We start from the raw sequence: 25,972 nt of genomic DNA, 5'->3' as shown, positions 1-25,972 counted from the left end.
GCCAGACACCCCAGGGGGTGCTGGTGCCGAGCAAGACCCATGAGAATCTGCCTGAGACATAGGACAACATGATGTACGGAAACCAGGAACAGCTGCAGCAGCTACCATGCACCCCCGGTGTCACATTCCTGGGACACACTCACTTCAGGTCCCTGAGCTGTGTGGCCTGTATCTTCCCAAGACCTGGGGGCTCATTCACTTGTTCATCCGACATCTATTTACTGCACACCCGTCATGTGCCACATGCCGTGCTAGAACAGAGCTGAGGAAAAGGCAGGCCTGGTTCCTGCCCTCGAGAAACATTACAGTTGAACATAATGGGATAGGATGGGGTGCAGAGGTGGGACCTCTGACTCAGGTGCCTCAGCCAGTCCTGTGGGATCAGGGAAGGCCTCTGAGAAGCAGACATGGAAGCTGAAGACTGAGTAGGCGTTAAGGGGACAGAGAGCGCTTTGGGCAGAGGGAACAGGGTGGATGAAGACCCAGGGGGAAGCAACAGGTTTAAAAGCCAGAGAAAAGCTTCAGCAGGGCTGGAGCCTCACCTGGGAAGGGTGCAGGAGGTGAGACTGGGAAGAGGGAAGCAGAGGTCAGGCCCTGCTCCGGTGACCTTCCGGGCACTTCCTGCTGCATTTACATGTGCAGGCTCATCTCAGCCCCAGCGCAGGCAGCGGGGGCTCATGGGGACTGTTCCTGTTGTTGCCATTGTGTGGTTTACCACTGCGCCTGCAGAGCCTGGCACAGAGGCTGGCACAGGAGGAGCCCGAGGCATATGCGATGCATGAATGAATGAGAGAACGAATGAATGAACGACCTGTGCGGGTCTGTGTCTCTGCTGTGACACAAGTGACAGAGTCAGACCCTCTGTGCCTATTTCTAAATGACTGGCATATCAATTTTGTCAGATGTAAGTGAATCTTGCTTTTTTTCCTTTGGGACGTATGTGAACAAACAAAAAACAGCACTATTATTAAGCGTGTAAGGTGTCCAACCACAAGGGTCCTTGGGTTCAGAGAAATTAAAGCATCCTTCCCATCATCTTCATGATGCAGGTGGGAAATCAGGCTAGAGGGAAAAGCCAAGTCCTGAAATACAGTTTGGTCACTACTTTTTTTTTTTTTTTTTTTTTTTTTGTGGTACGTGGGCCTCACTGCTGTGGCCTCTCCCATTGCGGAGCACAGGCTCCGGACGCGCAGGCTCAGCGGCCATGGCTCACGGGCCCAGCCGCTCCGCGGCATGTGGGATCTTCCCGGACCGGGGCACAAACTCGTGTCCCCTGCATCGGCCGGCAGACTCTCAACCACCGTGCCACCAGAGAAGCCCTGGTCACTACTTTTGAGAGAACAGGAGGAAAAAAAAAATCCAACTAAGAGAAAAACGCCGCCTCTGCTTAAATTCTGGCAGGGGATAGGGAGACACTAAAGCAATGAGCCTCATGGTTAGTAATTTCATAACACCTGAGGGCTGGGATGGAGGACTGCAGGGAAGTGCAGTGTGCGATGGGGTGGGTGCATCTGAGGGGCCCAGGGGTTCAGGGAAGGCCCTCTTGGAAGAAGAGACCCTCCAGCTGAGATGTGCATCTGGAAGGGGTGAAGGTGGGGGACAAGAAGAGATCTGGGCAACCCCAAGTGAGAGAGGGAAGGCCGGGAAGAATTATGAATGGCTTGCAGGTACCTGGGAGGACAGCGGTGACAGTCCTGGAACAGTGGGGAGCGTACAGGTGAGGGAGGCAGGGCGGGAGACCGGAAGCTCTGTGCAGCGGCCTCTCTGCCCATGACCTTCATTCTCGGGGCCCCTCAGGTTTGAAAAAGCCTATTCCCCAAAGAGCCTATTCATTCAGAGTGGCCCTAGAGAGGCAGCATGGGCAAGACAGAAGCTGGAAACCACGGGTCCTTCCAGAGAAACCACTTGCCCTGATGATTTAAGGGACCCAGCACTGCAGTCTAAAGTTTTGTGGGAAAGAAACATTTCTATCTTATTCACGCTGTTGCTCTTTCGGGTCGGCTAAACTTAGAAGGTGATCTCAGCTGTAAATTTCATCATTTTGTTTGACAGAAGCCTTCCAGATTCTCTTCTCCTTCTGGCCAAAGAATTTCTAACAAAACCGCTGATTCCCACAGGCTCTCTGACTTAAAATCACATGTGGAACAACAACAGAAAACCAAACAACCCGACTCAAAAATGGGCAAAGGAGTTGAATAGACATTTCTCCAAAGAAGATATACAAATGGGGCCTATAAGCCCGTGAAAAGATGCTCAACATCACTAACCATCATCAGGGAAATGCAATCAAAACTACAATAAATAAGATACCACGTCACACCCATTAGGATGGCTATTATCAAAAAAAGCAGGAAAATTGGGGCTTCCCTAGTGGCGCAGTGGTTGAGAGTCCGCCTGCCGATGCAGGGGACGTGGGTTCGTGCCCCGGTTCGGGAGGATCCCACATGCCACGGGGCGGCTGGGCCCGTGAGCCATGGCCACTGAGCCTGCACGTCCGGAGCCTGTGCTCCGCAATGGGAGAGGCCGCAACAGTGAGAGGCACGTGTACCGCAAAAAAAAAAAGCAGGAAATAAATGTTGGTGAGGATGTGGAGAAATTGGAACCTTTCTGCATTGCTGGTAGGAACATAAAATGGTGCAGCAGCTCCTATGGAAAACAGGAGGGTGGGTCTTCAAAAGATTAAACAGAGAATGACCATATGATCCAGCAATTCTTCTTCTAGGTTTATACCCAAAAGAACTGAAAGCAGGGGTTCAAACAGATATTTGTACACCCCTCAGAAAATTTAAGAAAACTGATATCGTATCAAGCATCTTTTCCGACCAAAAGGTTATGAGATTAGAAATCAATTACAAGAAAAAAATGAGGGCTTCCCTGGTGGTGCAGTTGTGGAGAATCCGCCTGCCAATGCAGGGGACATGGGTTTGATCCCTGGTCTGGGAAGATCCCACATGCCGCGGAGCAACTAAGCCCATGTGCCACAACTACTGACCCTGTGAGCCACAACTACTGAGCCCACATGCCACAACTACTGAAGCCCGTGTGCCTAGAGCCCGTGCTCCACAAAGAGAGAAGCCACAGCAATGAGAAGCCCATGCACTGCAACGAAGCCCCCACTCGCCACAACTAGAGAAAGCCCACATGCAGCAACAAAGACGCAACACAGCCAAAAATAAATAAATGATATAAATTTTTTGTAAAAAAACTGTAAAAAATACAAACATATGGAGGCTAAATGTTGCACTGCTAAATAACCAAGAGATCACTGAAGAAATCAAAGAGGAAATTAAAAAATACATAGAAACAAATGACAACAAAAACACAACAACCCAAACCTATGGGGAGGAAGCAAAAGCAGTTCTAAGAGGGAAGTTTATAGCAGTTCAATCTCACCTCAAGAAAAATCTCAAGTAAACAATCTAACCTTATACCTAAAACAACTAGAGAAAGAAGAACAAAGAAAACCCAAAGTTACTACAAGGAAAGAAATCATAAAGATCAGAGCAGAAATAAATCAAATAGAAACAAAGAAAACAATAGCAAAAATCAATAAAACTAAAAGTTGGTTCTTTGAGAAGATAAAATTGATAAACCTTTAGCCACACTCATCAAGAAAAAAAGGGAGAGGACTCAAAATCAATAAAATTAGAAATGAAAAATGACAGAGTACAACTGACACTGCAGAAATACAAAGGATCTTAAGAGACAACTACAAGCAACTACATGCCAATAAAATGGACAACCTGGAAGAAATGGACAAATTCTTGGAAAGGTGCAACTTTCCAAGACTGAACCAGGAAGAATTAGAAAATATAAACAGACCAATCACAAGTAATGAAATTGAAACTGTAATTAAAAATCTTCTAACAAAAGTCCAAGACCAGAAGGCTTCACAGGTGAATTCCATCAAACATTTACAGAAGAGCTAACACCTATCTTTCTCAAACTCTTCCAAAAAATTGCTGAGGGAGAAACACTCCCAAACTCATTCTACGAGGCCACCATCACAGTGATACCAAAATCAGACAAAGAAATCACATAAAAAAAATTACAGACCAATATCACTGATGAATATAGATGCAAAAATCCTCAACAAAATACTAGCAAACAGAATCCAGCAACACATGAAAAGGATCATACACCATGATCAAGTGGGATTTATCCCAGGGATGCAAGGATTCTTCAATATATGCAAATCAATCAATGTGATACACCATATTAACAAATTGAAGAATAAAAACCATATGATCATCTCAACAGATGCAGAAAAAGCTTCTGACAAAATTCAACACCCATTTATGATAAAACCTCTCCAGAAAGTGGGCACAGAGGGAGCCTACCTCAACATAACAAAGGCCGTATGTGACAAAACCCACAACAAACATCATTCTCAATGGTAAATAACTGAAGGCATTTCTTCTAAGATCAGGAACAAGACAAGGATGTCCACTCTCGCCAGTCTTATTCAACATAGTTTTGGAAGTCCTGACCACAGCAATCAGAGAAGAAAAAGAAATAAAAGGAACATAAGTTGGAAAAGAAGTAAAACTGTCACTGTTTGCAGATGACATGATACTGTACATAAAGAATCCTAAAGATGCCACCAGAAAACTACTAGAGCTAATCAATGAATTTGGTAAAGTTGCAGGATACAAAATTAATGCACAGAAATCTCTTGCATTCCCATACACTAACAACAAAACATCAGAAAGAGAAATTAAGGAAACAATCCCATTTACCACTGCAACAAAAGAATAAAATACCTAGAAATAAACCTACCTAAGGAAGTAAGAGAACTGTACTCAGAAAACTGTAAGAAACTGATGAAAGAAATCAAAGATGACACAGATGGAGAGATATACCATGTTCTTGGATTAGAAAAATCAATATTGTGAAAATGACTATACTTCCCAAAGCAATCTACAGATTCAGTGCAATCCCTATCAAATTACCAATGGCATTTTTTGCAGAATTAGAAAAAAATTTTACAGTTTGTATGGAAACACAAAAGACCCCAAATAGCCAAAGCAATCTTGAGAAACCAAAACGGAGCTGGAGGCATCAGGGACCCTGACTTCAGACTATACTACAAAGCTCCAGTAATCAAGACAGTATGGTACTGGCACAAAAACAGAAATACAGATCAATGGAACAGGATAGAAAGACCAGAGATAAACCCACGCACCTATGGTCACCTAATCTATGACAAAGGAGGCAAGAATATACAATGGAGGAAAGAAAGCCTCTTCAATAAGTGGTGCTGGGAAAAGTGGATAGCTACACGTAAAAGAATGAAAATAGAACACTACCTAAACACCATACACAAAAATAAACTCAAAATGGATTAAAGACCTAAATGTAAGACTGGACACTATAAAACTCTTAGACGAAAACATAGAACACACATTGACATAAATCACAGCAAGATCTTTTTGACCCACCACGTAATGAAAATAAAGACAAACAAATGGGACCTAATGAAACTTAAAAGCTTTTGCACAGCAAAGGAAACCATAAACAAGATGAAAAGACAACCCTCAGAATGGGAGAAAATATTTGCAAATGAAGCAATGGACAAAGGATTAATCTCCAAAATATACAAGTAGCTCATGCAGCTCAATGTCAAAAAAACAAACAACCCAATCAAAACATGGGTAGAGGGCTTCCCTGGTGGCACAGTGGTTGAGAGTCTGCCTGCCGATGTAGGAGACACAGGTTCGTGCCCCGGTCCGGGAAGATCCCACATGCCGCGGAGCGGCTGGGCCCGTGAGCCATGGCCGCTGAGCCTGTGCTCCGCAACGGGAGAGGCCACAACACTGAGAGGCCCGCATACAGCAAAAAACAAAACAAAAAACAACAAAAAAAACATGGGTAGAAAACCTAAATAGACATTTCTCCAAAAAAGACATACAGGTGGCCAAGTGGCACATGAAAAGATGCTCAACATCACTAATTATTAGAGAAATGCAAATCAAAACTACAATGAGGATCATCTCACACCAGTCAGAATGGCCATCATCAAAAAATCTACAAACAATAAATGCTGGAGAGGGTGTGGAGAAAAGGGAACCCTCTTGCACTGTTGGTGGGAATGTAAACTGATACAGCCACTGTGGAGAACAGTATGGAGGTTCCTTAAAAAACTAAAAATAGAACTACCATATGACCAAGCAATCCCACTACTGGGCAGATACCCTGAGAAAACCATAATTCAAAAAGACAGATGTACCCCAATGTTCACTGCAGCACTATTTACAATAGCCAGGTCACAGAAACAACCTAAATGTCCATCGACAGATGAATGGAAAAAGATGTGGTACATATATGCAATGGAATATTACTCAGTCATAAAAAGGAATGAAATTGGGTCATCTGTAGAGATGTGGATGGACCTAGAGTCTGTCATACAGAGTGAAGTAAGTCAGAAAGAGAAAAACAAATATCATATATTAACACATATATGTGGGATCTAGAAAAATAGTACAGATGAACCTATTTTCAGGGCAGGAATAGAGACACAGATGTAGAGAACGGACGTGTGGACACAGGGCGGGGTTAGGGGAGGGTGGGATGAATTGGGAGATTAGACTGACATAAATCCACTACCATGTGTAAAATAGAGAGTTGGTGGGAACCTGCAGTATAGCACAGGGAGCTCAGCTCAGTGCTCTGTGATTACCTAGCTGCAGGGACGGGGGGGAATGGAGGGAGGTCCAAGAGGGAGGAGATATATGTATACATATAGCTGATTCACTTCATTGTACAGCAGAAACTAACACAACATGGTAAAGCAATTTTACTCCTAAAAAAAGAACCAAAAAAACTGAAAGCAAGGATTCAAACAGATACTTGTACACCCATGTTCATAGCAGCATTATGTACAAAAGGTGGAAGTGACCCAAAGGTCCATCGGCTAATGAATGGATAAACAAGATGCAGTAGATCCATACAAGGAAAAAATTTTTTTAAATAAATAAATTTATTTATTTATTTATTTGGCTGCGTTGGGTCTTCATTGCTGTGCCCGGGCTTTCTCTAGTTGCGGCGAGCAGGGGCTACTCTTCATTGTGGTGTGCGGGCTTCTCACTGCAGTGGCTTCTCTTGCTGGGAGCATGGGCTCTAAGCACGCAGGCTTCAGTAGTTGTGGCTCGCAGGCTCTAGAGCGCAGGCTCAGTAGTTGTGGCACACGGGCTTAGTTGCTCCGCGGCATGTGGGGTTTTTCCCGGACCAGAGCTTGAACCCATGTCCCCTGCATTGGCAGGTGGATTCTTAACCACTGCACTACCAAGGAAGCCCCAAAATACTTTCCAGTCTTGAAAAGGAAGGAAATTCTGGCACTTTACAACATAAACCCTGAGGGTATTATGCTAAATGAAAGAAGCCAAATAAGAAACAAAAGACATACTGCACGATTCCACTTGTATGAGGTCCCTAGAGTAGTCACATTCATAGACAAAGTAGAATGGTGGTTGCCAGAAGCTGGGAGGGGAAAATAGGGAGTTAGTGTTTAATCTGTATTGAGTTCCAGTTTTGCAAGAAGAAAAAAGTTCTGGGGATGGTTGGTGGTGATGGTTGCACAGCAGTGTAAATGGACTTAGGGCCACTGAACCGCACATAGAAAAGTGGTACATTTTGTTATGTTTTACACTACCGAAAATAAATTTTTAAAAATTAATTTTAAAAATTACATGTGGAAGAGACTTTGTTTCTTCAGGTGCTAGAATCAAGTGGCAAACCACGACCTGCTGCTGAAATCTGCCCAGACACGTACTTTAGATCAGAGACATTTGAACTTGAAAGCCTCTGGAGGGGATGCGTGCTTGCCAGGTGGTCCTGAGCCCCCCACTCCCAGTCACCTGACTTGCCTGGCTACTGAAGGCGTTGGAGGCTGGAACCCCAGATGGAGCAAGGGAAGACTTTTAGGCGAGAGCTTGTAGTGTCTGTTATTTTTGTGAATGGCCTTTGCTGCACAGGAGGCCTGCCTTGCGGGGACAGAGCTGGTGAAGTCAGGATGTGGAGGACAGTAACGCTCACCCAATACCCCATGAGCCCCCTCCATGTCCCAACTCCTTGTGACTAGTTCTGGCCAATGAGCCATGAGCAGAAGTGACCTGTGTGTCATTTCTGGGCTGAAGCAACTGGTGACATCCCCCACAGTGGAGCCTCCACTGGCCTGGGTCCCCAAAAGACAATGTCAAAACAGAGGCCCCATGTGACCCATGACAGACAGGTAGTATGAGCAAGTCAGCAAGAAATAGGCCTTTATGTCAAACCACTGGGATTTGGGGGTTAATTTGTTACCATGGCATAACTTCGCTTATCCTAATATATGTGCTGTGCTGGATGGGGAAAGGTTTTCTCAGCTTCACAAGCTCCAGGTGGGAGCCACGGACCACAGCCATAGTTCCACGGCTCTAAGCCAGAAACCTCAGAAAAAGCACATGCCTTCCCTGGGCTTAGGTTCACCAACTATTCCATTTGTACCTAAAAATCAGGAATTTCATATTGTTCAACCTATGGGAGTATAAAGACAGGTGCTACTTACTAATCCAGGAGAGCAGATCTGGGCTCTCGGCCAACCTTGCCTCCGACTCCAACCCTCCTGGCCCTGTTTCCCCATGTGTCCCTGATGGGGTTCTAATCACCGTGGCTTCTAGGCTTCTAGGGCTGGGCTAGAGATGGGAGTGAAGGAGCCACCTGGCCCAGGGACTTCAAGAGAGGCCCTCTACCACTGGACCCCAGTGTCAGGGGCCAAGAATAAGGGGAGAGCTCACTCATTCCCCACTGTCACAGCTTCAGCCTCATCCACAGGGGACAGCCTGAGACCCCAAGCCCCTTGCTGAGATGGATTTTTAACACTGACCTTGGCCTCAGCCTACTCTGGGGAGCCTCACCCCCACCTGTCTGGTGAGGAGACCACCTACCCAGAGTTAGGAGCTGCACAAAGAGCCACACTCAGGGCGCTGGATCCACCCCGCCCAGCACAGGTTGTCAGAGGTGTCCTTCTGCAAGTGAGGGGGGACAGGCCGAGGCCAGGGCACCTCCAGGGCTCTGAGGGCATCAGCAGGACAGAGCCGGCACATGTGGGAATCTGGAGCTGCAGGGAGTGCTGAGCTTTATTTACAAACGTGTCACAGAATCCCCTCTTCCCAACCCCAGGGTCTCCTCTGTCCCCAGGAAGGAGACAGGCCTGAGGCCACCCACCGGCCCAGCCTAGGAAGGTGGGGCCGGAGTCCACCTCCAGCTGAGGCTGGGCAAAGCCCCCCTCTCGTGGGCACCCCTGTCAGAGGGGAGAGGCTGGAACGACGGTAGGGGCACTGTCCACCTCCCAGTGGCCAGTCCTCAGGGCTTCAGCCGGGGGGCGCGGGGCTCGGGCGCGGAGGGTTCTGACCAGATCGAGGTGGGGGCTGGGACCCGCGTTGGCACGGCCTGGAGAGTGAAGGGAAGGGTGTCAGGGGGGCCTCTTTGGGGGCAGCCTCATCCCCTTCTGGATCTCAGAGTTGGGGTCACCTTCCAGGGTGGGGTGGGGTAGCCAGCAGGGAGCAGTGGTGCCTGGAGAGGTGCCGTGGGTCAGGGCCAGGGTCAGGGCCAGGGCCAGGGCACCCCACAGAGAGACGTTTCCAGGCTCTGCACTCCTACCCCAATCCTGCCCCCCAGGACTCTGCGGTCCCCAGGCTGCTCCAAAGCATCTGTCTCTCCCAGGGCACCCTGGACCATACCCAGTGAGAAGGGCTGGTGGCTGACAGCTTCCGACGTTGGGCCTCAGAAGAGACACTGGACCAGAGGTCCAGGCTCTTGGGGGCTGAGCTTTTCTCCGACTTCGGAGGAAGAATGTCCCAGCCCAGCAGGCAGTGCTGTGGAGAGCAAAGGGTTAAGGTGCCTGGCCTGGAGCGGGGCTCCCCACTAACTGGGCTCACCCCAGGGAGGGGCTGTACCTCTCCTCTTGGACTGGCAGCATCCTCTAGGACAGGACTGTGTCCCCCATGAGGGTGAAGGGGCCCCCCAAACAATCAGTGTCCCCCACGGACTGAGGCTCCCCGAGGGTAGGGGTCTTATCCACCACTGTTACCCCAGGCCTCTCTTTCCTAACCCTGCTGACCCAGGCCCTGGGCTCCGACCACAGATGGGTGGAGGGAAGGCCGTGGACGCTGATGGAGCACGTCCTGTGTGCCATGTTCTGCCCCAAGCCCCCGACAGGTATTGACTCACTTACCTGCCCCTTGCCCACCCCATGAGCCTGAGGATAGTATGTTGTACCCATTTTACAGATGAGCAAACTGACCTTCCTCGGTACTCCTCTCCTCCCCGCAACCCCAGCACCTCCGGACTCAACTGGGAATGAGTGGGGTCCCCAGTGACCCCTGTCCTACCCAGGAGACACAAAGGACCTAGGTTCAAATCCCGGCTCTTCCATCCGGCTGACCTTGGACAAGTCACCTCCCCTCTGCCTCAGTCTCCTCATCTGTAAAGTGGGATAACAGTAGGACCTGCACTCTCGGTTGCTGTGGCTCCACGAGATAATTGCCCTAAGGACTGTGCATGTGGCCACAAGAGCGCAAGAAATGGGGCCCGTGTGTACTAGGCCAACGCACTGCATGGGCAGATAGTCCTCCTGGAAGCCAGGGGCTGGGTGGGGAGCCCAGACTCCCTCAGGGAACAAGCACGGTACACATGACATGAGTGGCCCAGCCCGACCTCCAGAGACTTCGGTCCTGGAGCCCAGCCTCGCTGTGTGGCCTTGGGACAGTCCCTGGCCCTCTGGGCCTCAGGACACGTCCAGAGACCTGAGCCAGACAGGGGACAGCCCCAAGGCCATCCTCACCCGGGGCAGCGCCAGTGTGTCGGAGGCGTCGAAGCTCTTCCGCCGGTGGATGCGGTACCGGTGCGGGGGGTCCAGGACAGACAGCGGGATGCTCACCCTGGCGGGGGTAACAGTGGGGGTGTTGCTGCAGGCACCTCCAGGCCGCTGTGGCCCATCCTGCCCTCCCTCAAAACCACAGGCCCCAGGCCCTGCTCTCGTCCTCAGCTGCGGCTGCCCCTACAGCTTCCCCCCGTGTCCTGCCTACTCTGGCCACTCACCTGACTTGCGCTGGCTCTGCCAGGGTCTCTGGACCCCGCTGGCCCCGTGGCGTCCGGCACAGGCGGCAGGGGCTGCCGGGATCCGAAGGCACCAGAAACAGGCGCCGGTTGACACAGTAACAATACACACCTGTGAGATCCGTGAGACACAGAAGCCCCCCTCAGCCAGGGAACCTAGGTCCCTGGACCCCAACCACACAGGCTCGTCCACGTGTACACAGACAGAGAGAGCATGCACACGCACACACGCTCACATGCAACAACACTGGGCACCGCCTTCTACTCAAGCGTGACACACGTGTGCACATGCCGGCAACTTCACATGTGCAAACGTCATCCGTGCAAACACAAAGCATGGCTTCATACAGTCCTATCTGTGGACACACATGAACGTGCCTACACTTGTAAGCACACACACAGGGTGCAGACACACGTACATCCGTAGGAACACGCCTCACACACATATGTACACACATGTATACACTCTATGCTGCTCGTGCAAACCCACAGCAAAGACTTGGGTGCTCAGGTGGCTGAGCTGGCACCGCCCCCCCCGCCCCCCGCTGCCCACCCAGACGACCCCTGTGTGGAGAGGAGGGGGAGGGGCTGGGGACACATGGGAAAATGAGGCAGCTGGGAGGAAACGAAGGCACGGGCGAGGGGCGAGGTGGGTAGCACAGGGCTGGCCCTGTTCCCCCTGAGGCCAGGCCTCCGCTCACCCCAGGCTCGCGGCCCCCTGCCCGGACCCCAGGCCTCCCTCCCCCCGTCCCCAGCTGCCTCCCCAGGCCCCCAGGCCTTAGCTGGGCTACGGGGCGGCCACCGAGCGTTTACACTCACATTCGTGGTCCCCCTCCGCAGCATCACTCTCCTGCAGGCCTAGGAACTGGGATCTGTGAGGGCGAGAAGGTGAGCAGGCCAGGGTGACACAGTCCCTGAGCCAGCCGCCCTGCCCACCCTGCGCCTGCCACTGCTCACTCGGGGTCACTGCAAATACACTCCTCCTTGTTGGCTTCCCGGAACTTCTGCAGCTTCGAGAAGAAGGCCTCGGGCTTGCTGGTGATGGGAGAGCTGTTGTCCAGAGACCCTGGAGCGGGCAACATGCAAAGGAGCTGCTGTGTGGCCAAGACTCAGGGAAAGCTCGGCACTGGCACCCCAGGCCACCTGCTTTGACCCCACCATACCTCATACAGACCTGGAGGGGACCCTCCACTCATGGGACTGTTGGTTTTGTCTCGTGTCTGTCTACCCTCATGCATATCCAATCGTCCACGCAAAAAACATTTATAGAGCCCCTACTATAGGCCAGACGCTGTTTTACGTGCTGGGGAAAGAACAGCTATCTGGACAAAGCCCCTGCCCTCGTGAGGCTTACGTTCTAATGTGGCAACAGACGAACCAGTCACCAAAGAAACCTGTAATACAACATTGGGAGGTAACACCTGCCAGGAAATAAAAGAGAGTCAGGAGGGACTTCCCTGGCAGTCGAGTGGTTGAGAATCTGCCTTCCAACGCAAGGGACACGGGTTTGATCCCTGGTCAGGGAACTAAGATCCCACATGCCACGGGGCAACTAAGCCCACGTGCCACAACTACTGAGCCTGCACGCCCCAACTAGAGAGAGAGAAGCCTGTGCACCGCAACGAAGAGCCCGCATGCCACAACTAAGACCCGACGCAGCCCAAAATAATAAATAAATAAATAAAAAGAGAGTCAGAAAACCGAACTTGGTAGGGCAGGGGAGCCAGAGGAAGTCTCCCTGAGGAGGTGACACCTGAGCAGAGACCTGATGAAGGGAGGGAGGGAGCCGTGGGGACATCCCAGGCAGACAGAAGAGCAAATGCAAAGGCCCTGGGGCAGGTGTGGTTGGTACATATGAGGAACACCCAGGAGGTAAAATAGGTGTAGGGGTGAGGGTGGAGGAGATGAGGCTGGGAAGCCAGTGGTGGGTTTGGGGACAAGGAGTGACGCAATCAGATCAGCCATGTACTTTTACAGGACCCCCCTCTGGCTGCTGCAAGGTGAGGGGAAGCAGGGGCACCAGTTAGGAGGCTACTGCAGGCATCCTGGTGGAGACAAACAGTAAAATTCTAGAAATACGTGGAAGGCAGGACTACCAGGATGCACAGTGTGTGAAAAGGAGAGGAAAAAACCAAGGCTGATCTCAAGATTATGGCCATTAGCTCCATAAATGGAGTTGCCACTAACAGAGGTAGAACAGACTGCAGGAGGACCAGGTGGGGCGGAAATCAGGACCTTGATTTTGGACCTGAGATTAACACACCTAATGAGCTCTGCAGAGAAGAAAGCCAGATATACAAGTCTGGAATTCAGAGGAGCAGGTCAGGGAGAAGTGAGCATGGAGAGCCTCGGACTGAGGGGGCGCCTCTGGAATTTGGAACAAGGAAGTGGATCCAGCAGAGACTGGACAGGGCAGCCAGGGAAGTGGGGAAGAGCCAGCGGGGGGGCCCGGGCCTGGAAGTCAGAAGAAGAAAGAGCTTCGGGGAGGAGGGAGTGACCGCTGTGTCCACGCTACCCAGGGGCCTAGAAAGCTCTGGACTGAGCATGGAGCCGGGAGCTGGCAATGCAGAGGTCACTGCTGACCCGGCCGAAGACAGCGTCAGAGGGTGTCAGGGGCTGAAGCCCAGTTTAAGAAAAAGTCGGGGAGAGAAACTGGAGACAGCGAGTCTAGATGGCCCTTTTGAGGAGTTTTGTTATAAAGAAAAGCAGAGAACATGGGCAGTAACTAGGAGCAAAGGCAGGATATAAAGGGAGTGATGCTTCCTCAGGATGGGAAATCACAGACTGCAGCTTTACCCCTGACCAGATGTGAGACTTTGCTAAATTTTTCAGTCTCTTGATGCCTCAGCCTTCTCATCTGCCAGTGGGGACAGTAACAGCATCCACCTATCAGATTACTGTGAGGAGTTAAGGAGTGAATGGGAGTGAAGCAGAGGAAAGCTCTTGGCACAGGGCTGGCACATAATAAGCACTCACTGAAATCAACTGTCATTAATATTCCCTGGCGTTCGTATACTGACGGCGCAGAGTGATGGTGGAGGAAGGAGAGGAGAGAATTACAGGGAAAAAACCCTCTGGGAGGGACTTCCCTGGTGGCGCAGTGGTTAAGAATCCGCCTGTCAATGCAGGGGACATGGTTTCGAGCCCTGGTCCAGGAACATCGTGCATGCCGCGGAGCAGCTAAGCCCGTGTGCCACAACTACTGAGCCTGAGAGTCACAACTACTGAGCCTGTGTGCCGCAACTACTGAAGCCCGCGCGCCTAGAGCCCGTGCTCTGCAACGAGAAGCCACCGCAGTGAGAAGCCCGCGCACCACAATGAAGAGTAGCCCCCGCTCGCTGCAACTAGAGAAAGCGCATGTGCAGCAATGAAGACCCAACACGGCCAAAAATAAATAAATTAATTAATTAAAAAAAAAACCCTCTGGGAGCCAAGAAGGGATGGGGCCCAAGCACACAAATGCAGGGACAGGACGGGGGCTTGGAAAGGGGGGAGAGAGGTGTGCGCGCGCGCGCACACACACACACACACACACACACACGGCAGGCAGGGGTCAGCTGCCTCTACTTTCCTAGAGACAGGAAGTGAAGCAGTGAGCTGGCAGTCAGGGAAGTCCTTGGGATGGGGCCTGTGTCCCCACCACCGCAGGGTCTCAGCAGCCCCACAGAGCACCTGCCTTGGGCCAGCAACTCCACTTCTCTGTACACCAGTTTCCTCCTTTGTGAAAGTGAGGGTCCGATAGCACCAACCTCCTAGGGCCGCCCACTCACTCACTCAGCCAGCGTTGGCTGAGGGCCTACTACGTGCCAGGCACCATTCTAGGCTCAGACTCGGGGAGCACAGCAACAAAAAAGACGGCCAGGCCCCTGCTCCAACAGAGATTATAGTCCACCGGAGAAGTCAGACAAGAAACAAGCAGACAAGATGACTTCTGAGAATGAATGAATGATACGAGGAACATACAAACGGCTGATGCAATAGGCAAGGATGCAGGTGTGGTGGCCCTACAACGTTGTGCTCGTGGAAGGCCTACCATTTGAGCTGAACACTCAGTGATGAAAAGGAACCAGCAGGTGTGAACCTGGGGAAGTGCGTTCACAGCAAAGGGCACGGCAAGTGCAAAGGCCCCAAGGTGGCCATGAGCATGGCAAGTTCAAGGACCAGCAAGGAGGCCGGCGTGAGGAGTCAGAAGGTAGATGGTTAGAGGCCACGTCACCGGGCCAAGGAGAAGCCAGATCACACCTCAAAACTCTAGATAAGAATTTTAGATTTTACTCTAAGTGCTAAGTACTCTGAGTGACGTGATCTCATTCCCGTGTCTAAAAATTAGTTCTGGCTGCTGTGCCGAAAATGGATGATAATGGGGGTGAAAGAGGCCAGAGGGAGACCAGCCAGGAAGCCACTGAGGTTGCTGGGGGAGTGGGGGGATGGGCAGTGAAACATAAAGAGGTGACACGCATACAGTTTCACAGGGGCCTGGCACACAATAAATGCCAAAAAAATATGGCAGCTCTGATTCGTTCATTCATTCAACAAACACTCGGTGAGCACCATCTCTGTGCCTGTCACTGTGCCAAGAGCCGAGACAGGAGCGGTACCGAAGGTGCTCACCGAGGGGGGTGGAACAGTTGGAAAAAGAGCAGCAGCGCCCGCTGGGGGCGCAGGCAGGTGCATAAGCAAGCTGGGGCCTCCACCCGCGCCCCTGGGCATGGGGGCTAGCCACACCTGCAATCCAGTCGTAGCCCAGGCACGGTCTGAGGCGCCAGCTCTTCTCAGGCACTGGAGAGTCCTTGTTGGTCACTCTTGGCTGAGGAAGGAGGAAAAGAGGGGCAAGGGCTAGGCCAGCAGGCCTGGCCCAAAGGAGGTCCCACCTTGCAGGGAGGAAAGGGGCTGTGTCTTAACTCATAACCTGACACGGGCCCCAGGGCTCAGCCGAGGGCTTGGGGGCTGGAGGACAAGAGTTTGGCCCCCACCCCCGTCCATGTGTGACTTTGAACAAGTCTGTCCTCTGAACGCCCATCTTCCCATCTGCATAATGGGGCTGGTCACCTTCTTCCCAAAGTGCTGTCTGAGAAACTAATGGCCACAACTTATCAAGCACTTAGGCTGAGCTGAGCTGGACTTGACTCACGGTACCTCCCGGGAGCCTCACCCTGGAAGGGAGGCTGGCCATGAGTGCATCTGTCAGGAGGGAAACTGAGGCTCAAGGAAGTGCCCATCAGTGGATGCTCCGCTCTCCCGCATTACCTCGGACAGCTTGCTCCGTTGAGCCAGGATGGACTTCAGGGCCTGTGCCTCCTGGGTGTCTAGACTGTCCAGCTCTGCTGAAAGCTCTGGGTCGCTCGAGTCTGAGGTGGCCATTAAGGGAGCCGAGTGGGGCCTCAGTGGGCCCGGGGACTCCTGGTGGAGGCACTTGGCAGGTGGGAGAGAGATCACCCCAGAGTTGGCCCCGTCCCTATCACAGGGGTCACCTTGGTGGGCATCCTGTGGGCAGGAGGCTCTCGAGGCCACTGAGGACGTCTCTTGGGATGACGGCATCTCTGAGTCGTGGCTGCCGCTGGAGTCCAGGTTTGACTGGAACAGAGAGGCCAGTTCACCCAGCCATCTACCCAGCTGGCCTGCACTAGGCATGAAGGCCTGGTCCTCATCCTTGCTCCAGACTCTCCATGTCTCAGGCCAGTCCCTTCCCATGCTGGGCCTCACTCAGTTTTCTTATCATCAGTAAAATGGGCATGCTGCATGAGAGGACCCGGAAGCCCTGGATTCTGGCCTGAGGGTTAGGCAGCCCCTCCCTCACTCCCGAGACTTGGCCAAGGCGCTCACCTCTGAGGCTGCCTTGGCCACGGACCGCCGCACGGCATCCTGTCCGACCCGCAGCTGCCTCAGGAGCTCCAGGTTGAGCTGCCGTAGCTGTGCCAGATCTCTGGTCTCCACCATCCCAGGCGTATCCGCTGGCTTCCCACGACAGGTGTCACCGACTCCCGGGCCACAGAGTGCCCTCACGGCCAAATTCTCCTACCTGAAGCCAAGACAGACAGCATGACATAGCGCTGAGGAGGCTGCCCTGAGGAGCCAGAGGCCGGGGTTCAAATCCCCACTTTGATACTCCCTAACTGTGCAACCTCAGACAAGTTATTCAACCTCTCTGTGCCTCAGTTTCCTCATCTGCCAAACAGATGATAACAGCACTGACCACATAAGATTGTTGTAAGGATTAAAGGAGATAATGTATATTAAATGTTAGTACAGTGCTTGGCACACACAGTAAGCACTCAGTAAATGCCTATTATTATTACACTGGCCACAGTGTGTTTCCTAACATGTCAAAAGAGATCAATCCCACTTTAACGGGCTTCCCTGGTGGCGCAGTGGTTGGGAGTCTGCCTGCTAATGCAGGGGACATGGGTTCGAGCCCTGGTATGGGAGGATCCCACATGCCGCGGAGCAACTAGGCCCATGAGCCACAACTACTGAGCTTGCACGTCAGGAGCCTGTGCTCCACAACAAGAGAGGCCACGATAGTGAGAGGCCTGCGCGCCGCGATGAAGAGTGGCCCCCGCTTGCCACAACTAGAGAAAGCCCTCGCACAGAAACGAAGACCCAACACAGCAAAAATAAATGAATAAACTCCTACCCCCAACATCTAAAAAAAAATCCCTCTTTAACAACCTTAACTATGAAATTACTAGATTAATTTGTAGAAGACAACTAGGGCAAGTCCACAGATGTAAAGCATGATAACTTTCAAATTCAACACAAATCAGATTTCAGATTTCTGAAGGGACTCCTCCCTCTCTCCTGCCCTCCCTCCTTCTTCCCTTTTACAAATGAAGAAACCAAAGTTCAGAGAAGTTAAGCTACTAGCCCCAAGTCACACAGCTTGCAGGTGGCAAAGCCAGGATTTGAACCCAAACCGGGCTCTGGGGTACATGGTTATGCCAGTCTTTCCCCAAACAGTGTGGAGGGGGGCCTGGGAAGCTGCCTCCTCCTTCTCCCAGCCTTTGGCCCCCCAGGGATCCAGGCTCAGGGACACACTGATGCCGCTGGAAGGGATTTCTGCAGACTAGGGGAAGAGGCTTCCTATTCCCTCAGAGTCCCAAGCCCAGATGCCTCCAACCAGAAACTGAGTCTCCCCCAGTACACACGATCCCTTTCTAACACTGCGTCCAGACAGACACCCTACTCTCAGAACCCCTGCCCTGCCCCCAGCCCTCCCACCCACACTCCTCACGTGTGGACCGCCCACACCCGGGGCCCCCTCCTCAGGGCCCGGTTGCAGGGGCTAAAGCAGAGAGAAGCCAGGCTACCCTGGAGCCGTCCCCACATATACCCATGCAGGGAAGGGGGGCAGCGGAGATGCGAGTACAGACGACTGTGCGGGGGGTGGGGCAGACAAGCGGGGTAAAAAGCCTCATCCGCAGGACAGGGACTCCCGGCCCCCGTCCTTATCTGACTCTGGGCCAGACCTATATAGTTCGAGGATCTCCGTTTTCGCACGGTGTTAAAGAGAACATCTCCGGCTCCGGCGGCGCTCTGGAAAGCTAAAGCCGCACCAAGGTAAGGGGAAGGCGACGTTCAAAAGAGAAACTGGGGCAGCAAGAGTACCAGCTGCGGTGCCGCGGAACAAAGGGGCGGGACCCCCGGGAAAGGGAGACTCGGCCTCCCTCTTCTTTCCCTTCGCGGGCCCCGGACCCTCCGTGGGGGCGTACGTGAGGCAACCCGTCGAGCCCTTCCTCTCCATCCCCGGCCCCGCCACTGCCTCACTCACCGACAGGAAACCCCGGAACCGCTCAGCCCACCGCCTCCTGCGCTGCCGGGAGTTCCGCCCAGGCCACCCTACGCTTCGGCGGCCGAGGGCGGGGCCTGATCCGGGAGCCCTGATTGGTCAGATATAGGGCGGAGCCGGGACGCTCTTGCGAGTTTTACTTCGCCTTCAGAAGCTGCCTTTTCAACATTGAGGCGGGGATAACGACGGCGCTCAACATCTGATTGGTCAACTTCCGAGGTCTAGAGGTAGATAGTTGGAATGGGGCGGGCCCCCAGAAGACGGGCTCCGATTGGTCAGGACAAGGTCGCGGGCTATTTCGCGTTTGGTGACGGCAGTGTCAGTGTCTGGACCTGATGCTTCCGCAGAGCCAAGGGATGCAGCTGTGGGTAGGCGGCGGCCAGTGACCCATGCTTTCATACTTTCTTTCGAGTACTTATGCCTATTTTGTGCCAACAGGCACTGTACTAAGCGCTGGGAGGCAGGAAAGAATTAAGAAGGGTCCCTTCCTGCAGGAGGGGGAGATAGGCAGCGGGTAAGATAATGAACACAGGTAGCTGTGATCCAGTCTGTAAAATATGGGCAAGTTTATATAGAGTGCCTACTTTGCGCCATGTATTTTCCATATGCCAATGCATGCCAGCCTCATAAATGTGCTTTAAGATGAATATTATTGTCCCGTTTTACAGACAAAGCAAAAAACGAGGTCATGAGAGATGAAGTGACTTGACCAGAACATTTTAGAGGCAGTCAGTATAATCCCCAAATTAACAGACGAAAGAAAGAAAAGCCATCTCAATAGATACAGAAAAATCCACCAAACACTGTCCCTTTTTCTTAGTAGTTGCAATTGGAGTGCCACAATCTTTTAACTTAAAGAGATGTTCCAGAATTTGACAAAATCCAACACTCATTTATGATTTAAAAAAAAATCTTCCAGCTTCATACAACTCAATAGCAAAAAAGACCCCAAACAATCCAACTTAAAAATGGGCAGAGGATCTGAATAGACATTTTCCCAAAGAAGACAGATGGCCAATAGGTACATGAAAAGATGCTCAATATCAATAATTATCAGGGAAATGCAAATCAAAACCACAATGAGTTATCACCTCACATGTGTTAGAATGACTATTACTAAAAAGGTAAGAAATAACAAGTGTTGGCAAGGATGTGGAGAAAAGGGAACATTTGTGCACTGTTGGTGGGAATGTAAATCGGTGCAACCACTATGGAAAAGAGTATGGAGGTTTGAGATTTCCTCAGAATTTAAAAATAGAACTACCTTATTATCCAGCAATTCCACTTTTGGGTATTTATCTGAAGAAAGCAAAAACACTGATTTGAAAAGCTAGATGCACCTCCATGTTCATTGCAGCATTATTTATAATAGCCAAGATATGGAAACAACCTAAGTGTCAAGAAATGGATGAATGGATACAGAAAGTGTGGTATATATCTATAATGGACTATGATTCAGCCGTAAAAGGGGAGATCTTGCCATTTTCAATAACACGGATGGAACTTGCAGGCATTATGCTAAGTGAAATAAGTCAGATAGAGAAAGACAAATACTATATTTCTCTCTTATATGTGGAATCTAAAAAAACAAAACAAAAACAAAAAGCAAGCTCATAGATACAGAAAACAGATTGGTGGCTGCAAGAGGCAGGGAGTAGGAGAAATGGGTGAAGTGGGGTTTTTTTTGGTTTAACTAAATTAATATAAATCTTTAATAATAAAAATCTTGGGGCTTCCCTGGTGGCGCAGTGGTTAAGAGTCCACCAGTCAATGCTGGGGACACAGGTTCGAGCCCTGGTCCGGGAGGATCCCACATGCCTCGGAGCAACTGAGTCCATGCACCACAACTACTGAGCCTGCGCTCTAGAGCCCACGAGCCACAACTACTGAGCCCATGTGCCACAACTACTGAAGCCCACACACCTAGAGCCCGTGCTTTGCAACAAGAGAAGTCACCGCAATGAGAAGCCCGCGCACCGCAACGAAGAGTGGTCCCCGCTCACCACAACTAGAGAAAGCCTGCACGCAGCAATGAAGACCCAACGCAGCCAAAAATAAATAAATAAAATAAATAAATTTATAAAAAATTAAAATTAAAAAAAAATCTTCCAGCAAACTAGGACTGGAAGGGAACTTTCTCATCTTGATAAAAGGCATCTACGAAACACCTACATTTAACAGCATATTTCATAATAAAAGACTGAATGCTTTCTCCCTACAATTAGGAAAAGGTAAGGTTGTCTGCTATCACCAGTTCAATTCAGTATTACACTAGAGTTCTAGCCAGTGCAATAAGAAAAATCAAGGCATCTGGAACGGAGAGGAAGAAGTAAAACTCTCTTTATTCACAGACAGCATGATAACAGAAAATCTCGTGGACTCTACAAAAAAGCTACTAGAATCGTTAATGGGTTTTACAGTTGCGAGATACAAGATCACTATACAAAAATCAGTCGTATTTCTATATATTAGCAATAAACAATCAGATATTGAAATTTTTAAAAAACCATTTAAAATACATCAAGAAATATAAAAATTAAATACTTAAGGATAAATCTGACCCAAAAAATACAAGACCTATACATTAAAGTTATAAAACAGTGTTGAGAGAAATTAAAGGAGATTAAATAATTGGAGAGATATACTGTGTTCATGGCTTGGAAAACTCAAATTTTTAAGATATCAATGCTCCCCAAATTGACCTATAGACTCAATACAATCCCAAATAAAATCCCAGTAAGTTTCTTTGTATAAACTGACAAACAATTTCTAAAATTCATATGGAAATGCCAAGGACTCAGAGAGCCAAAACAATTTTGAAAACAAAGAACAAATTCAGATGACCTATGCTACCTGCTTTAAGATTTATTATAAAGGTACAGTAATCAAGAGAGTGTAGTATTGGCATCAAGGTAGACAAATAAATGAATGGAATAGAATAGAAAGTCCAGAAATTGTCTCACACATACATGATCAATTAATTTTTGACAAAGATGCAGAGGCATCTCAGTGGAGAAAGGACAGCCTTTTCAGCAAATGGTACAAGAACAATTGGATGTTCATATGCTAAAGACACACACACCACAAAACAAAAAATTTAAAACCCTCTATCTGTACCACATCTGTACCATATGTAAAAATTAACTCAAAATGTATCATAGACCTAATTGTAAAACCTAAAACTCTAAAACTTCTAGAAGAAAACTGAGAATAAAATCTTTGTGACCTTGCATTAAGCAGAAATTTCTTAGATATGACACCAAAAGTACAATCTCTAAAAGAAAAATGGATAAATTGGACTTTGTCAAAATTAATAACTTCTGCTCTTTGAAAGACATTGTTAAGAGAGTGGAAATACAAGCCACAGGATTGGAGAAAATAATTGCAGATCACATGTCTAATAAAGAATTTGTATCCAGATTATATAAATAACTCTCCCAACTCATAAGAAAACAACCCAATTTTTTTATTGAAGTATAGTTTATTTATAATATCGTGTTATTTTCAGGTGTATAGCAAAGTGATTTAGTTAAATATACATATTTTTCATATTATTTTTCCATTATAGGTTATTACAAGATATTGACTATAGTTCCCTATACAGTAAATCCTTGTTGTTTATCTATTTTATATATAGTAGTGTATATCTGTTAATCCCATACTCCTAATTTATCCCTCCCCCTGAACCATAAGTTTGTTTTCTATGTCTCTGAGTCTGTTTCTGTTTTGTAAATAAGTCCATTTGTATTATTTTTTAGATTCCACATATAATGTTTGTCTTTGTCTGCCTTACTTCACTTAGTATGATATTCTCTAGGTCCATCCATGTTGCTGCAAATGGCAATATTTCATTCATTTTATGGCTGAGTAATATTCCATTGTATATATATATATCAATCACATATTCTTTATCCATTTATCTGGTTTTTGATTGTTTGTTTGTTTTAAGGTTAAAAAAACAAAACTTTATTTAGAAAGGATGAAATGATTCTATGCTAATTTTTTTTTTTTTTTTGGCTGCGCCTCACAGCTTGTGGGGTCCTAATTCCCTGACCAGGGATTGAACCCAGGCCTCAGCTGTGAAAGCACAGAGTCCTAACCACTGGACCACCAGGGAATTCCCAAGAATATTCCATTTTTGATATCTTCCAAGAATTGGATTCCATTATGTGTGCTTTGTTCTTTCTTCAGACTGGAGTTGAGCAGAACTATGGCTTACTCCTTTCCCCTCAAATCATTCTCAGGCTCCAGACAAGGAGCTGGACCTTTGGGTGAACAAGCAGGTAACTGACAATGGTACCTTTTAGCTCGGGAGGCTTTCCAGGAGTATACAGGAACAAGGAACAAGCTGCTCCTGAATGAGAAGGTCATGTAATTAGCAAAGTATCTAAAATAGCCAAAACTATTCTCGCTATGAATAGCCAAGAAAAGCTAAGCAAATGCTATCCACAGACATTTGCTGTATCTTAGTTCCTTATGGAACAAGTTCTCAACCTCTCTCCCAGTTAGCTCCAGTGGGTTCACCATTACAGGCTCTGGGGCTAGAACAGGGGTAAGACAGGATGCTTGCTTTCCTCATTGGCATCCATTCATCTGTTGATGGATACTTAGGTTGCTTCCATGTCTTGGCTAACAAACAACCCAATTTTTAAAATGATTAAAAGAGGGCTTCCCTGGTGGCGCAGTGGTTGAGAGTCCGCCTGCCGATGCAGGGGACACGGGTTCGTGCCCCGGTCCGGGAAGATCCCACATGCCATGGAGCAGCTAGGCCCGTGAGCCATGGCCGCTGAACCTGCGTGTCCAGAGGCTGTGCTCCGCAACGGGAGAGACCACAACAGTGAGAGGCCCGTGTACCGCAAAAAAAAAAAAAAAAAAAAAAAAAGAATTGAACACCAAAGAAGAGATACATACAGATGGTGAATAAGCACAAAAATGATGCTCCACATCACAGAACTCTCCTATTGAGGCTGGTCAGAGACTCAGCTCACCATCCTTACCCACCATTAATACACCTAGCACCAGCTTTTATCCCAATCTGGCTTTCTAGAGTCTTCTCTTGCTCTAGGCTCCATTTGCTAGGCAAATGTAAAATAAAACCAGAATGAGACACCACCACATAACTACTTCTATGTCTAAAATGATGACATGTAAAATCAAAGACTCACTATACCAGTGTTGGCAAGGACAGGGAAAAACTGGAACCCACGTGCTCTGCTGGTGGGAATGTAAAATGGTACAATCACTTCAGAAAACAGTTTGACGATATCTTAAAAAGTTAAATATAAATTTACCATATGACCCAGAAATTCCAGTGCTAGGTATCTACCCAAGAGAAATGAAAACATGTCCACGCAAGGACTAGTACAAGAATGTTCCTGGCAGCATATTCATTATAGCCACAAAAAAGGGGAAATAATCCAAATGTCCATCAACTCATAAATGGACAAACTAAATGTGGTATCCATACAATAGAAGATGGCAATAAAAAGAAATGAAGTACTGACACGTGCTACAACATGGATGAACCTCATCAACATTATGCTAAGTGAAAGAAGCCTTACAAAAAAGACCACATATTGATGACTCCATTTATATGAAATGTCCAGAAAAGGCAAATCTATGGAGACAGAAAATAAGATTAGTGGTTCCATGGTTCTGGGTGGGAACAGAGATTTACTGCAAATGGGCAGGAGGGATCACTGTGAGGTAATGAAAATATCCTAAAATTGGATTGTGGTGATGAGGGCTGCAGAACTTTGTAAATTTGCTGAAATGATTGAATTGTACACTTAAAAAGAGTGAATTTTATGATACATATATTGTACCTCAGTAAAGCTGTTTTTCTTAAAGTTAAACATACGTGATCCATTTGTTCTACTTCTAAGCATTTATCTAAGGGGAAAAATATAATCTATATGAAGACTTGTATATGAATGTTCATAGCAGCTATATTGTAAATCCAAATGTCCATCAAGGGGGGAATGGATAAACAAATTGTGGTACATCCATCCATACAATGGATACTACTCAGCAATAAAAATGAACAAACTACTGGTCCACACACAATATGGATGCATCTCAAAGTAATTATGCTGGGAATTCCCTGGCGGTCCAGCGGTTAGGACTCTGCACTTTCACTGCTGAGAGCGTGCGTTCAATCCATGGTCAGGGAACAAGGATCCCACAAGCTGCGCGGCCAAAAAAAAAAAAAAAAAAGTAAAAAAAACAAAGTTATGCTGAGTGGAAAAAGAGTACACACTATATCTTCCAACTGTATAAAACTTGAGAAGATGTAAACTCATCTATAGTGACAGAAAGTGAGGAGTTGCTTGGAGATGGGGTGGGCGGGAGGGATGATGACAGGGCACAAGGAAACTTGGGGGATAATGGGTTTGTTCACTGTCTTGATTGTGGTGATGCTTTCATAGATGCATACATCTGCCAAAACTTATCAAATTGGACACTTTAAACATGGGCAGTTATTGTATGTTAACTATATCTCAATAAAGCTATTAAAAGGCATGAAGCAAGTAAGCAAACAATAAAGAACTTGGCCTAGCTGGGCGCAGTATTTTGCCCTCACTGGAAATGGACCACCTCCACTCTTATGCCATGACGCCACCTCAGGGATGAAAGTTAATCCTCCTGGTGGTCAGAGCTGTGAGCTGTACACTTGGTCATCCATTCATGAAGAGGGATGAACAGTCTTAAGGAAGAGATGATACACGATCTCCTGGGTGGTGGCAAATGGTGTGGCTGGAGGTCAGAGCTCAGGAGAGAGTGATCAGAAGACTAGCGCCAAGACCTGGGGAAAGGGGGAAGATGAACCAATGATGTCCAGTACATGGGGGCGCACGGGATTACATCTTGGTGTCTCATGTTTCGAATCCATCAGAGGACGTCTGCTGCCGGGGAGATGGTCCACGACCAGCTGGAACAGATGATGCAGCTGGTAAATGTCAGCCCCCCTCTCTGCTCAGCCACCCCAGTGCAGGTGCGATGGGCCCAGGGACAGAGCAGCCAAGATGACGGGGGTGAAGTAGCCTGGGCTCCTTTCCTAAAGGCTCAGTCCTGCTGCTGCTGGACCCC

At 48.8% G+C, this 25,972-nt stretch overlaps 1 protein-coding gene across 6 annotated transcripts; it reads right to left on the bottom strand.

Moving 5' to 3' along the window:
- Positions 1 to 9,165: 9,165 nt before the first annotated feature.
- MIIP (migration and invasion inhibitory protein) lies at positions 9,166 to 18,951 on the bottom strand. Of its 6 annotated transcripts, XM_082614439.1 has the most exons (10): positions 18,866 to 18,951; positions 16,921 to 17,116; positions 16,345 to 16,671; positions 15,823 to 15,904; positions 12,055 to 12,163; positions 11,917 to 11,969; positions 11,080 to 11,209; positions 10,823 to 10,919; positions 9,720 to 9,854; positions 9,166 to 9,429 (listed from the first exon to the last, which is right to left on the bottom strand). In XM_082614439.1, exons 2-10 carry the CDS (start codon positions 17,032 to 17,034, stop codon positions 9,343 to 9,345), a joined length of 1,134 nt encoding a protein of 377 aa, XP_082470565.1. In that variant the 5' UTR covers positions 17,035 to 17,116; positions 18,866 to 18,951; the 3' UTR covers positions 9,166 to 9,342. The 6 variants fall into 6 exon arrangements, with proteins under 6 accessions (XP_082470565.1, XP_082470568.1, XP_082470564.1 ...); XM_082614442.1 differs by lacking the exon at positions 11,917 to 11,969; XM_082614438.1 differs by lacking the exons at positions 9,166 to 9,429; positions 9,720 to 9,854 and adding an exon at positions 9,863 to 10,366.
- Positions 18,952 to 25,972: the final 7,021 nt, after the last annotated feature.

This window comes from Mesoplodon mirus (assembly GCF_964341445.2).
Source record: "Mesoplodon mirus genome assembly, chromosome: 3".
Taxonomy (NCBI): Eukaryota; Metazoa; Chordata; class Mammalia; order Artiodactyla; family Ziphiidae; genus Mesoplodon; species Mesoplodon mirus.
Note: the sequence above shows the minus strand (reverse complement) of the source record. Positions and strands in the feature narration are given on the sequence as shown.